The sequence below is a fragment of the Oncorhynchus mykiss genome, chromosome 12 (genome assembly GCF_013265735.2).
Source record: "Oncorhynchus mykiss isolate Arlee chromosome 12, USDA_OmykA_1.1, whole genome shotgun sequence".
In the NCBI taxonomy this organism is placed as follows: Eukaryota; Metazoa; Chordata; class Actinopteri; order Salmoniformes; family Salmonidae; genus Oncorhynchus; species Oncorhynchus mykiss.
Window position 1 is genome coordinate 95,326,938 of NC_048576.1, and position 13,898 is coordinate 95,340,835.

Here is a 13,898-nt window from a genome sequence, read left to right on the forward strand (position 1 = left end):
AAACAAATGAAAGAATGAATGAATACATTAAAACATCTGTTCACTATTGACCCCTGGAGTAATGTGTACAGGAAGAGAGACCCCCTTCTTTCTCTGAAGAGGCAGGAATGCGATAATTGAAACCGTGTGTGTTGTAGAAACACAGCCGCAGAGTGTGTGTGTGCCTTTTCCCTGCTATTGGCCTACACACTGGCTGGTTCCCATTGCTTGTGTACGTGTTTGTTCTGGGCTTGGAATCAGATACCACTTCACTCCCCAGTACCATTCCCTGTCTCATAGTGGCATCCTTGTTTTCTGGATCTGCATTACTGGACCAAGCAGAGATCCTGCAGTATAGCCTACATTGGAGAGGATAATATGATATAATAGTCTAGTTTCTAAAATCGTCAGCACACACACACACTCACACACAATGAGCATATTTTATTTGTCAATGAAAGAAACCAGATGCAGTGACCGTAGGACGGCAACATTGAGAAGTGATTTCATATGTAGGCCTATATTATACATACTTGACCTAATCACTGATCTAGGGATATGATTGAATAATTCCCTCACATATTACAATACAGTACAGCCGTTGTACAGTACAGTCACATGAGGGCAGGTTTGTAGTCGCTGCTCCACAGGGCGGGACAGATAATGATGACGTACAGTGAAAGCTGCCTGTCTGTCTAGTGGAGAAGCGGAGTCGTGGAGCTCGGATGGGATAGCCTGCTCTCCCGATGCTAGTGGAGTGAAGGTGTATCTGTCGGATAATATGCTACCGATCACTCTAGAAAAAAGACGTCGCCGATTCAGTTCCATCTGAAATAGGCTACACTGGTGACGGATATCCAAGCGGATTGCCTCGTGATTCCAGCATTGATGGCAAGAAAATAATATTCCCCAAAACAAGACGCGGCTTCTGTGGTTAACCTGTCTGCGAATGCACCCTACAAATTAAAACGCGCATTTCAATCATTTACCCCACATTCATACAACAAGTTTCAGCGATCTTACTTGTTTTTTTGGACCTTAGCATTTTCCCCTTCAGCCATGGACGAAGACAATCAAGGTATCGTTACATCCCTTTCACACGCATGTTTATCTTTCATGTGTCGATGTGTTGTTGTGTACACTATGATCATTTTGGGTAGGCTACAGCAGGACCCAAGGCCGGTTTAATGACAACAATCAGGTTAACACCGTATTTGGTATTGTGATATTTCACATAATAATAATATGTCTATGTTTTATGTTACAATAGATTTAAGGATGACGTTAGAAAATAAGAAAAAATACGAAAATAAATAGAAGGCATTTTGAATGTGAACCTCTACGTTGAGACACAATTTACATGTTCACCCTCACTCGTGTATGGTATAGCGACCCAGTTATGAGCATGTTTCATGGTTCCATGAGAAGTCATCTGAAACATAACCATCAGTCATCACACACAGTGGATGTGTAGCGCGCTAATGCAGGATGGAGGGGTATGGATTGACCTATATTCTGCGTAAATAACAAGCAGGACTGTCACACTCCAGCGGATAGGCATGATGCCTGTATGATACATCACTGTCACAAGGCTGAATGCAGAACGCTACTCCCTTGGCTTATTATTAAAACTTTAAGTCACCAGGTCAGTTACACACTCATTCCAGGCAAGCTCAACAGGTCATTCCATATGTAGGGAAGGCTAATACAAGCATTGCTCAGTGATATGTAAAGTTATGAGGAATTAAAGAGTGCTCTCTCTGGCTCAGTTCCATGACTAGATGCTTTGGGAATGAATATGTGTGTGTTGACATAAGCACAATCGGCTCAGTACGCTACACATGATTTGGATATCTCTATTTGAGCCAGAAAAGTCCAGGAAAAACATCTGGTCCTAGTTCCAACTACAGTCCCGACCCACCTTTTGAGAAAACACTGATCTACAGCTGTTGCTAGGCCCCTTTACTGTTTAGTCCAGAGCTATGTGATGTGATGTATGTTGTTCACTGTGGCAGAGTGGAGCGAGGGAAGAGGGTACAGAGCCCTCATTGTGCTGCTATCAAAGTGCTTCCCCTCCAGTGGTGGGTGGGAGACGTCAGCAGCAGCACAGACACACACACACACCACAGACACACACCACAGACACACACCACAGACAGACAGACATATTGTATGGTCCTGTGATGCCAACCAGAGATAATTGACAGTTAGACTGCCGAGAGAGGAAGATCGACCCCCCCCCCCCCCCCTCCATTCCATCCTATCCCTGTTCCCCCTCTCCCTCACGGCAGTCTTCCCTAACAGAGAGAATGAATGAATGGATGGATGGATAGATTGTGGTCTGGAATGATAAGAGAAGTGTCAGTGTGTGTGTGTGTGTGTGATGGAGGGGATCTTTGTGTGTGTGTGTGTGAGTAGTGGAAGGGATGTGTGTGTATGTTTATTGGAGGGGAAGTCTGTGTGTGGGTTGAAGGGGATGTGTGTGTGTGAGTCAATGTGTTGGAAGAGATGGGGGTGTGTGTGTATGTGTTGGAGGAGATGTGTGTGTAATATAGGCCATGCTGTTTCCACTCATCTGGAATAACGTATTAATATGTCCTGGAAGGATACCCATAGCGCCACCTAGGCCAGTTCTGCAGACAGTTGATGAGAGAGAGAGACCACCGGGCTTATTGTCTAGCACGCTTGGCTTGATTTAGGACACATGAAGGACATCATCATCACCAATCATCAGTGATCTCCTCACCCAAGATCTACAGTATATACACTGTATGTCCGAACAGAACCAGAGCTTACCAGGGTCACTGAGGAGAGACAGCCCAGGGAGGAGGTGATTAGGCTGGGTAGCAGAGCAGGGCAGAGTGGGTGAGAGACGGTTCCTGGCTCTGCTCTGTGGGATACTGTCTGTGACACGCCGGGCGTGGGGCGGTCGACAGGAGTCCTGCTGGGCCAGTGTGATTAACACACACACACACATAGCATGCCAGACCAGATGGAGAGCTGCCAGAGAGAGAGAGATGGAGAGAGCAGGAGAATGAGAGTGTGGCCAAAGGATAATAGCGAGATCAAGTGGTAGACAGAGAGAGGAAGGGAGGAAGAGGAGGGAAGGTTGGAGACAGACCAGAGAGGTAAGGAGGAAGGCCAGGTCAGTGCAGGGATGAGTACATATTCCTCCTTAATCAATTCTTCAGTCTATTACTGGATTTATGTTCAATAAAACTCCTATCTGTTGTGTGATGATTAGCTAACTGTGGGTGGTAGTAGTGATGTGCTGTACTCCTCTCCACCAGTGAGGCCTTATAGGAGAGAGCAGAGTACTCCTCATACACACACACGCACACACACACACACACAAGCCAAGCGTTATAAAACGCTGGGCAGCAGCAGAAACGAAGGTGATTGAATCCGTCTGACATGCATGACACTCCACAATACAATGCTTCTCCACAGGCACCTGCTCTGATTGGTGCCTCACTGCTGCTTTGTTTAATCCACTCATTTGACATGAAGCAGAAGACTCTAATGACCAATTCTGAACGGCACATTTGAACAGATTAAATGAACAGTGTGTTTATTAGCAGAGTCATTTCTGAGAGAGAGATGGAGAGAGAGACAGAGAGAGAGAGACCATATGGGATGAATCAGTGTTTTTATCCCTTTAGTTACGTTCACAGCATGTCTACCGACGGACTGTGTGTCTGTGTGTATGTTTGGCCACAAACCGCTCTGTTTACTCAGTGCGAAAACCAACCGTTTTCATTGGCTACGCTCGTGTGCCCGTGCAGCCGCGAGGTTATGCCATGCACGCTCCAGGCTAGCCGAGGCGAGACACCTTCCACCTCGGAGGCATATCTCAATAGTCTGATATGGCTTCCTCTGCTTGTCTCCTGTCCTTCATCTGCACTAATGAAGAATTGGACATTAAGCACCTACTACACTCAACCACAGTATTTATTTGACCTGAAGGCCTGCTATGCCCTCTACTCTGACCAACCCACATTCAGGATAGAAGATGAGGAAGCAACGGTCCCAGACCTTCCCGTGTGCTTGCTTCTGTGGATGGCAAAATGGCTTCAGACAGAGAATGTTAAGGAGGTTGTTTGTTTACGTTTGGTCTGTGGAATAGATGCTGCGTCTCTGGACCTCTCTGTTTACCCAAGGCCCACCCTCTGTGAAGTAGCTAAGAGAAGTGCAGCTGAAAAGTTGATGGGTCACGGTTCAATGACTATATGAACTCTCCACAATTTAGAGCAACTCACGCTTAGCTGGTCCAGCTAGAAGACGTCCCTTTGCTCTGGTGCAGCACAGAGCGCACATTGTGCCGATCCACCATTTATTCAGGTGGACTGGAGTCCTTCAAAGTATGTCACAGCACATACTTTGCCAGACTGACTGGCCCTCCCAGGGCTCCACTGACCTGACCAGTGGGTCAAGAGCTTGGGACTAGAAGGTTCTCTCTTCATTTTTGTCAAAATGTAGTTGTTGACATAGCCTTTTTCTGTTCAATGTTCTCTACTTATATAGTGCAGTAAATACTCCAATTCACGTTGTTAAGATAAAGATTCCTGACACCAGTCAAACCAATGAGCATTCAGAACTTTAAGGCCAATTATGTCAGAATCATTGCTGATAGAATCTTATAGTTCCAACCCACTGGGCACACACTGGTTAAATCAACATTGTTTCCACGTCATTTTAATGAAATGACGTGGAACCAACGTGTTATAGACATAAATTGACGTCTGCCCAGTGGGAAGCTCTCAATGTGTATGTATGGCTTGACAACAATAGTGAGGGCACTAAAGCACTTACAGAGCTGGAACCAGCTCTAGTTTACTACTGCAGTCCTGCAGAAATAGATTGGATCCCAGCAGGCCAGTCTGGATTTAGACTACCACAACTGCATTAACAGGAAAAAGTAGCAGCCAAAAATAATATGAAGACTACATTTTATTGGTAATAGTGCCTATGTGTTCCATGTCTCTCCATCTCTCTGTCTGCTGACTGTGGGCGTGGTCAACATCCATTGCTGCCCCAATCAGTTACTTCTCAATCTAACCCTGAAGGGCCACCACCAGTCAGCCAGACTGGTCAATACTATGTCCTATAGCCTCTCTCTCTTCCTCTATCTTAGTTTAACAGTCATCTTCTTTCCAGTCTAAATATACTGTATTTCAGTCTAAATATATATCTTATACATTGATTGGTGGGTTGTCTGGTTCCCCACCCAGGCCTCCCTGTGTGATTCAGCCCAGTGTGAGTCACCTCTGTCAGGCTGGGCTCTGTGTTGTGACTGCTGGGTGGTTGTCCCCACCCTGATGCCCTGCTGGCTGTATAACAGAGACCTTGTTTGGCCTGGCTCAATATCTGATCATACCAACAGATACAGCAGAGAGGGGGACTTGATACTGTACGGTGGATGGGTTGAGTGGGCGTGTGGCCAGAGGGGTTTCAAGTCTGTTCCTATCACACACACCCTACTATAGGTCCAAACAAGCAGATGTTTCTATTGCATTTAACCTTTATTCACCCAGGTTAATGTTATTGAGATATGATCTCTTTTTTAAGAGAGACTGAAGGGTGTCAAGTCCACATTTTGAATGGTGGAGCGCGTGCTACAGGTAAGTCTTTGATACTCCCCTATACTCCCTACTTGAGTTGAAGTTAAGTTGGAGTTAGTTAAGTTGGAGTTTTGGGATTATTGACAGACGGGCCCACATGGAAGTTGAATCAGTTTCTCTCTCAATGGATTTGATAGGGTTTGGAGGGTAGATGTAGCTGCGTAAATGCGCTCTGTGTTCTGTTGTGTTAGGAGAGACTGGGGGAAATCCTCCTGAACCTCAGCACTGTTTTCTCAGTCTTTTAAAAAAGGGGTCTAAGAAATGTTTATAAGTGAGTGTGGTGTGTGTGACAGCAATCTGTGAACTGTTGTGCCCCAGCAGTGGGTTCTAGTGTTGGAGAGAGCACACAGAGGTTCTCAATAACAGCCATGATTCCTCTCCAGTCCATGTTCCCTCCCCGGCTGGCTAATATACAGGGCTGCGGAGTAAAGGGGTCCACATGAACAATGTTTGAATAGATTAATAACAGACCTAGACCAGGCCAACAATACGGAGGTGTGTGTGTGTGTGTGTGTGTGTGTGTGTGTGTGTGTGTGTGTGTGTGTGTGTGTGGGAGGGGGATTTTGGAAGCGTGAGGCAAATTGAGCTCTATTTTTCTCCTCTCTCTCAGAGCGTGCTAGAACTCCCAGGAGTCCTGGGTCATATGTTGGAAAGAATATTTGCGGGAAAGAACAGCCCCCTCTCCAGTCTGGGGTTTGTCGGCCCTCTAGTTCAAGGTTCTATCTGTGCCTGTGTGCGTCTGTCTATGTGTGCATTTGTGCCTGCATGTGTTACATGTTGGATTTTGGGGAAGGGAAGGGAAGGCCGACCAGAGTGGACCGGAGGAAAAGGCACGGCTGGAACAGTTATGTAAGGGATCATAGATTGTAAAAGCTGCTGAAGATGCAGGAAAAAGGTGTATCCACCCTCAGTCACTACAGCCAGCCAGCATGCCAGGACATCCAGCCCCCCTCTGTCTCCAAACACACAGGATCATATAACCTCTGGTTTCCTCAGACTAAATGCGTCCTTCAAATGGATGGATCACGGGGTGGCCAGAACAGAGACTATTTATACTTTTATTCTTTTGACCATGGTGTTCATTTTCTAGGGATAGATTGGTGTTGGCTAGGGAGAGGAGTGTATCTTCCTGAAAAATGATTTTATCGTCTTGACCACTGTCTTGTCTTCACATCAGGTTTGATATGCACTGTTGGTTTTTGAGCTTGCAGCTTACTGGAAAGAAATGTACTTTGTACATTTGTGATGGCAGGACAATGAATCAACAGTATAGTGCTGTACTACATAATCTGTCTATCTCAGTGCTCTCTCCTCTCCTCTCCTCTCCTCTCCTCTCCTCTCCTCTCCTCTATAAGAGGATGTGTACAGTAATGCTTATTCTGGACCAGCATATCAGTAGAGTAGACCATGCTCTCTGTCTCTCACTCTCTGTATGTCTCTCACTCTCTCTTTCTCTCTTGCTCTCTCTTTCTCTCTTGCTCTCTCTGTCTCTCTCTTGCTCTCTCTGTCTGTCTCTCGCTCTCTCTGTCTGTCTCTCGCTCTCTCTGTCTGTCTCTCTCGCTCTCTCTGTCTGTCTCTCTCGCTCTCTCTGTCTGTCTCTCTCGCTCTCTCTGTCTGTCTCTCTCGCTCTCTCTGTCTGTCTCTCTCGCTCTCTCTGTCAGTCTCTCTCGCTCTCTCTGTCTGTCTCTCGCTCTCTCTGTCTCTCGCTCTCTCTGTCTGTCTCTCGCTCTCTCTGTCTGTCTCTCGCTCTCTCTCTCTCTCTCTCTCTCATGGTAGATCTGCACACACTGCTTTTTTTCTGCTGTAAAATACAGCCTCATCATGTAAAATGAATGTGTTGTTTAGTTGTGAGGAGAGGCGAACAGGGACCCTCTGCATGACTGTGTGTTTTTGTGTGTGTGTGTGGCTTTATGAGTGTACTGTATATATAGTGAGTGTTTAGGAGTATTCAGAGCAAAGTGAATGCTGCCGTTACCATTTATATAGTACTCAGCCAAAGTAGGTTGGTGGTGGAGGGATCAGCCCCAGCTGTGTGTTCAGTATCTCACGGTTTCCCACTCCCATGGACCACAATGAGATACACACAAGATTAACTGCTATGTGCTTTGATGTGTGTGTGCATTTGTGCATTTGTGTTTGTGTGTAAATGGAGAGGATTACCAGCTGCTGCAAGCCCTCTCCATGCTTAAACAAATGGGGGAGATGAGCTCTGGAGGGATGGGGACAGTTAGTAGATTAAGGTTCATGGGCTGGAGCTGCTGGCTGTCACCTCCCTACATCCAACTAGAGCTGATGACTGTCACCTCCCTACATCCAACTGGAGCTGATGACTGTCACCTCCCTACATCCAACTAGAGCTGCTGGCTGTCACCTCCTTACATCCAACTAGAGCTGATGACTGTCACCTCCCTACATCCAACTAGAGCTGCTGGCTGTCACCTCCCTACATCCAACTAGAGCTGATGACTGTCACCTCCCTACATCCAACTAGAGCTGATGACTGTCACCTCCCTACATCCAACTAGAGCTGATGACTGTCTGACTACTTTCTGACTACATATACGGCATACCAATCGGGCATCTTTCTGACTACATATACGGCATACCAATCAGGCATCTTTCTGACTACATATACGGCATACCAATCAGGCATCTTTCTGACTACATATACGGCATACCAATCAGGCATCTTTCTGACTACATATACGGCATACCAATCAGGCATCTTTCTGACATTCTAACCCACTGAAGTCCAAACAGTCAGGAAAACATTTTCAGGATGGAAAAAATATTTAAGTGATTAACTTGAACAATTAAAACCAGATATCAATTATGTAGAAAAGATAATGGACCCATGTATATTTAAATAATGTCATCTTTGAGAACTAACAATCATCAAAATAAAAATCTAGGCAGTCAAGGAGAATTGAAAATTCCCAAAACAATGAATTTAGCAGTATTAATTTTGTTTTTATGTTTGAGCAAAAGAACACAGGATAGGCCATAGCAAAATGCATAGAATTGCAGGAAATTTGCTTTAAAACTGCAACGATTTCTCTCAGCTCCATGGCAAAAGCTGTAGAATTGCAGGAAATGGACTTAAAAATGCAAAAAATTATCTATAGCGCCAAGATGGGGGCTTCTAAAATGTAACTGCGCCTCCCGGGTGGCGCAGTGGTCTAAGGCACTGCATCGCAGTGCTCGCTGTGCCACCAGAGACTCTTGGTTCGAGGCCAGACTCTGCCGCAGCCGGCCGCGACTGGGAGGTCCATGGGGCGGCGCACAATTGACCTAGTGTCGTCAAGGTTAGGGAGGGTTTGGCCGGCAGGGATGTTCTTGTCTCATCGCGCTCTAGCGACTCCTGTGGCGGGCCGGGCGCAGTGCACGCTGACCAGGTCGCTAGGTGTACGGTGTTTCCTTCGGCACATTGGTGCCGAAGGAAACTGGCTTCCGGGTTAGATGTGCGTTGTGTCAAGAAGCAGTTTGGCTTGGTTGGGTTGTGTTTCGGAGGATGCGTGGCTCTCGACCTTCGCCTCTCCCGAGTCCATACGGGAGTTGCAGCGATGAGACAATTGGATACCATGAAATCGGGGAGAAAAAGGTGTAAAATAATCAAAAATGTAGCCGCACCATAAGGCCGACCGCGCTCATTGCCACGCACTCTGCCACGCCCCTGCCACGCCCACCACCTAAACCCCCTTTTGATCCAGAAAAACCCCTGCCGATGATAATTGGCTAAAGCACACACAGATCTGGGATCAGCCGAGTCGTCTTGACAGTGGGACAATCTCCAGTAGTGAATAGGAGGCACAGTGCAGTGAACTGTGTGTAGCCGGTATCTGTTCTGCTTATACAATACGGAGGATCCAACGTATTCTATTGACCTTTCAAACCTCTCCACTACATTGTGTGGGGATTTGTGAGAGGAGAGCAGAAAGAATGACTCATGTTTTTCATGGTGGGCAGCGTGAAATGAAATGTGAATGGCCTCCAAGGCAGGTCGGTCTACTCAGGCTCTCTGGACTAGGTCAGCCTGACAGGCTCAAGAATGGGCCTGCTGATGTCCAAGAGAGCATTGATAACGAGACGTAGCGGCTCGATATCAAGCTGCATCAACATGCTGTCCTGGGGTGGAATAATACACACACACACACAGACAAGAGCGCCTCGGGGTGTAACCAGAGATTTACAGTGGCTCTGAGGCATGGGTCCCTTCACACACACATTTAATCTCCTGTCACCTCTGTCACTTCACATCATCTCTCTGGCTGGAATACACAAACACTACGAAACAAGCCCTCCCTCCCTCTGAGGGGTCACTAGCTACGGAAATACATTATGAGAGATCCCACAGTCATTAATAAGGATCTCCATATGTGTGTTAAAGTGATATTCCAAATATCTAGACGATGGCCACTAACATCCTGGTGTTCTCTGAGTAGCTTTTGCAGAGCAAACTGTCATTGCTGATTTTTCATCAGAGGTTTGATGGCTAGATAAGTTATAGCATGATATTACTGTAGAATGAGGTGGTAGACAATACCATGTGTATTAGCCAGACGCACTGGTGTGAGATGTCCATAAATGAAATGGTTATAGAGTTGTTTCCAAGGGTGAATATGGAGAAAATGGTTATTACCAACATCTGGACCTGGATGGAATGATTATATTTGTTTTCCAGAGGAAGGGGTCTAAGTTTTCCAATTGTTTCCACTAGTTTTCCCACTTTCCGCTTTGAAAGATATCGTTCCCTTGTAATTCTAGGATTTATTCAAAACGCAGGGAGAAATATTCAGTAAATATGATACTTCACTTATCTGAAGACTTGACAAACTGTACAGGTGGCTGTAAATAATAATAAGACAGTGAAAATTGTCCTTCCTCTAGATAAAATACAATTTTCACTATTTAAAATCATCATCAGCATTCATTTTCTCAAGAAAGGGAGAAGCACTTGAGCCCTGTATGCCTGGAAATGTTCAAAGAGCCATAATGAGAACAGTGGCACGTTAAACCCTTGTGTTTACAGCAACAGAACCACCATGTTGGATCATCAAGAAAAGTATTGATCTTATTTCTTGGAGTTTCAGTCTTTTTTGAGCACCTTTGTGTCTTCCACTCTCCTATCTTATTGACCCACTGGCGGACTGCAATAGCATTGAATAGTCCCCGCGATATGCAACTGTTCAGGGAAGTCAGGAACCAATACACGCAGTCAGTCAGGAAAGCAAAGGCCAGCTTTTTCAAGCAGAAATGTGCATCCTGTAGCTCTAACTCCAAAAAGTTCTGGGACACTGTAAAGTCCATGGAGAACAAGAACACCTCCTCCCAGCTGCCCACTGCACTGAGGCTAGGTAACACGGTCACCACTGATAAATCCATGATAATCGAACATTTCAATAAGCATTTCTCAACGGCTGGCCATGCCTTCCTCCTGACTAGTCCAACCCCCCCCCCACAGCTACTCGCCCACGCCTCCCCAGCTTCTCCTTTACCCAAATCCAGATAGCAGATGTTCTGAAAGAGCTGGACCCATACAAATAAGCTGGGCTTGACAATCTGGACCCTCTATTTCTGAAACTGTCCGCCGCCATTGTCGCAACCCCTATTACCAGCCTGTTCAAACTCTCCTTCGTATCATCTGAGATCCCCAAGGATTGGAAAGCTGCCGCGGTCATCCCCCTCTTCAAAGGGGGAGACACCCTGGACCCAAACTGTAACAGACCTATATCCATCCTGCCCTGCTTATCTAAGGTCTTCGAAAGCCTAGTCAACAAACAGATCACTGACCATCTCGAATCCCACCGTACCTTCTCCGCTGTGCAATCCGGTTTCCGAGCTGGTCACGGGTGCACCTCAGCCACGCTCAAGGTACTAAACGATATCATAACCGCCATCGATAAAAGACAGTACTGTGCAGCCGTCTTCATCGACCTGGCCAAGGCCTTTGACTCTGTCAATCACCATATTCTTATCAGCAGACTCAGTAGCCTCGGTTTTTCTAATAACTGCCTTGCCTGGTTCACCAACTACTTTGCAGACAGAGTTCAGTGTGTCAAATCGGAGGGCATGTTGTCCGGTCCTCTGGCAGTCTCTATGGGGGTACCACAAGGTTAAATTCTCGGGCCGACTCTTTTCTCTGTATATATCAATGATGTTGCTCTTGCTGCTGGCGATTCCCTGATCCACCTCTACGCAGACGACGCCATTCTGTATACTTCTGGCCCTTCCTTGGACACTGTGCTATTTAACCTCCAAACGAGCTTCAATGCCATACAACACTCCTTCCGTGGCTTCCAACTGCTCTTAAACGCTAGTAAAACCAAATGCATGCTTTTCAACCGTTTGCTGCCTGCACCCGCACGCCCGACTAGCATCACCACCCTGGATGGTTCCGACCTAGAATATGTGGACATCTATAAGTACCTAGGTGTCTGGCTAGACTGTAAACTCTCCTTCCAGACTCATATCAAACATCTCCAATCCAAAATCAAATCTAGAGTCTGCTTTCTATTTCGCAACAAAAGCCTCCTTCACTCACGCTGCAAAACTTACCCTAGTAAAACTGACTATCCTACCGATCCTCGACTTTGGCGATGTCATCTACAAAATAGCTTCCAATACTCTACTCAGCAAACTGGATGCAGTTTATCACAGTGCCATCCGTTTTGTTACTAAAGCACCTTATACCACCCACCACTGCGACCTGTATGCTCTAGTCGGCTGGCCCTCGCTACATGTTCGTTGCCAGACCCACTGGCTCCAGGTCATCTACAAGTCTATGCTAGGTAAAGCCCCGCCTTATCTCAGTTCACTGGTCACGATGGCAACACCCACTCGTAGCACGTGCTCCAGCAGGTGTATCTCACTGATCATCCCTAAAGCCAAAACCTCATTTGGCCGCCTTTCCCTCCAGTTCTCTGCTGCCTGCAACTGGAACGAATTGCAAAAATCGCTGAAGTTGGAGACTTTTATCTCCCTCACCAACTTTAAACATCTGCTATCTGAGCAGCTAACCGATCGCTGCATCTGTACATAGTCCATCAGTATATAGCCCACCCAATTTACCTCATCCCCATACTGTTTTTATTTTTATTTTATTTTCTGCTCTTTTACATACCAGTATCTCTACCTGCACATGTCCTTCTGCTCATTTATCACTCCAGTGTTAATCTGCTAAATTGTAATTATTCGCTCCTATGGCCTATTTATTGCCTACCTCCTCACCCCTACTATGTTATTGACTTGTTTATTGTTTATTGTTTACTCCATGTGTAACTCTGTGTTGTTGCCTGTTCACACTGCTAGGCTTTATCTTGGCCAGGTCGCAGTTGCAAATGAGAACTTGTTCTCAACTAGCCTACCTGGTTAAATTAAGGTGAAATAAAAAAATAAAAATCCAGGAAGGAAACCATATGGTTGTTATAGGTTAGTGATGGATCAATCTTTTCATTTTCAAATCATAGATGCATACAGTAGATATGAACCCAGCGTTACTGAACTTCATACAGAACATCTGAGTTCCATCCAGCTGGATCTTTTCAAACAGGAAGCTTCATATTATTTCCTGTATCCTATGTTATTTTGCATGACTGCATTTTCCTATCTCCTCAACATCTGGCTACCCCAATATTCAGCTCTATGAAGCTGGGTCACAGCTGGATGTGACATGGGTTCAGGTGGGTCGAATGCAACAGTGGGACTATATCAAAATATTGTAATTTATATCAAATTGTTAATGTGTTTTGAAGGATAATTGGGGGGGGTATTACTGTAGCTAGAGGGGGTTACTATTTTTCATTATTTCCCCAACATATGTAATCCATGTCATATTTATATCTTGTAGGCCAATTCTGATATCTGAAAATGGCATCAGTTGGATTAAATGGGGTTTTTCTTGAAATCTGTGGTCAAATGTTTGTTTTTAATATCTTATAGGCAGCATAGAGATTATCAACTGATTACTGTAGACCTCACTGCTGAAGCTGCATTTAAATGCCACACTAACTGCCCAATGGTACCATACTAAATCACATAGCAACCAATAGGTCTGCACCCTGCACCTTTGCTCCACCAATAGAACATCTGCATTTCACAACACTTCCTCATAAAGATGCTGCTAGTAACAGTTAAAATGTCTATCTCTGTAAACTTCATCACCATCTTCAGTTCCAGACACACTAGAGAAGTGAATAAAAACCCTCTTATGTGGAGGCGTACAATCTGCAAAAAGTTTTCTATAATAACGTCCAGAGAAAAAGAGGATGTCTGACTGACCTCAACCACCCACGTATTCCC

General features: G+C 45.6%; 1 protein-coding gene across 1 annotated transcript in view; it reads left to right on the forward strand.

The window, feature by feature from the left end:
• The first annotated feature begins 650 nt into the window (after window positions 1-650).
• Window positions 651-13,898, forward strand: part of LOC110486798 (cytohesin-3) — a 49,791-nt gene continuing 36,543 nt past the window's right edge. Inside the window, exon 1 of the mRNA XM_036939337.1 lies at window positions 651-1,057. Within this exon, the coding sequence (XP_036795232.1) occupies window positions 1,039-1,057 (19 nt within the window). The 5' untranslated portion in view covers window positions 651-1,038. The remainder of the gene's footprint in view (window positions 1,058-13,898) is intronic.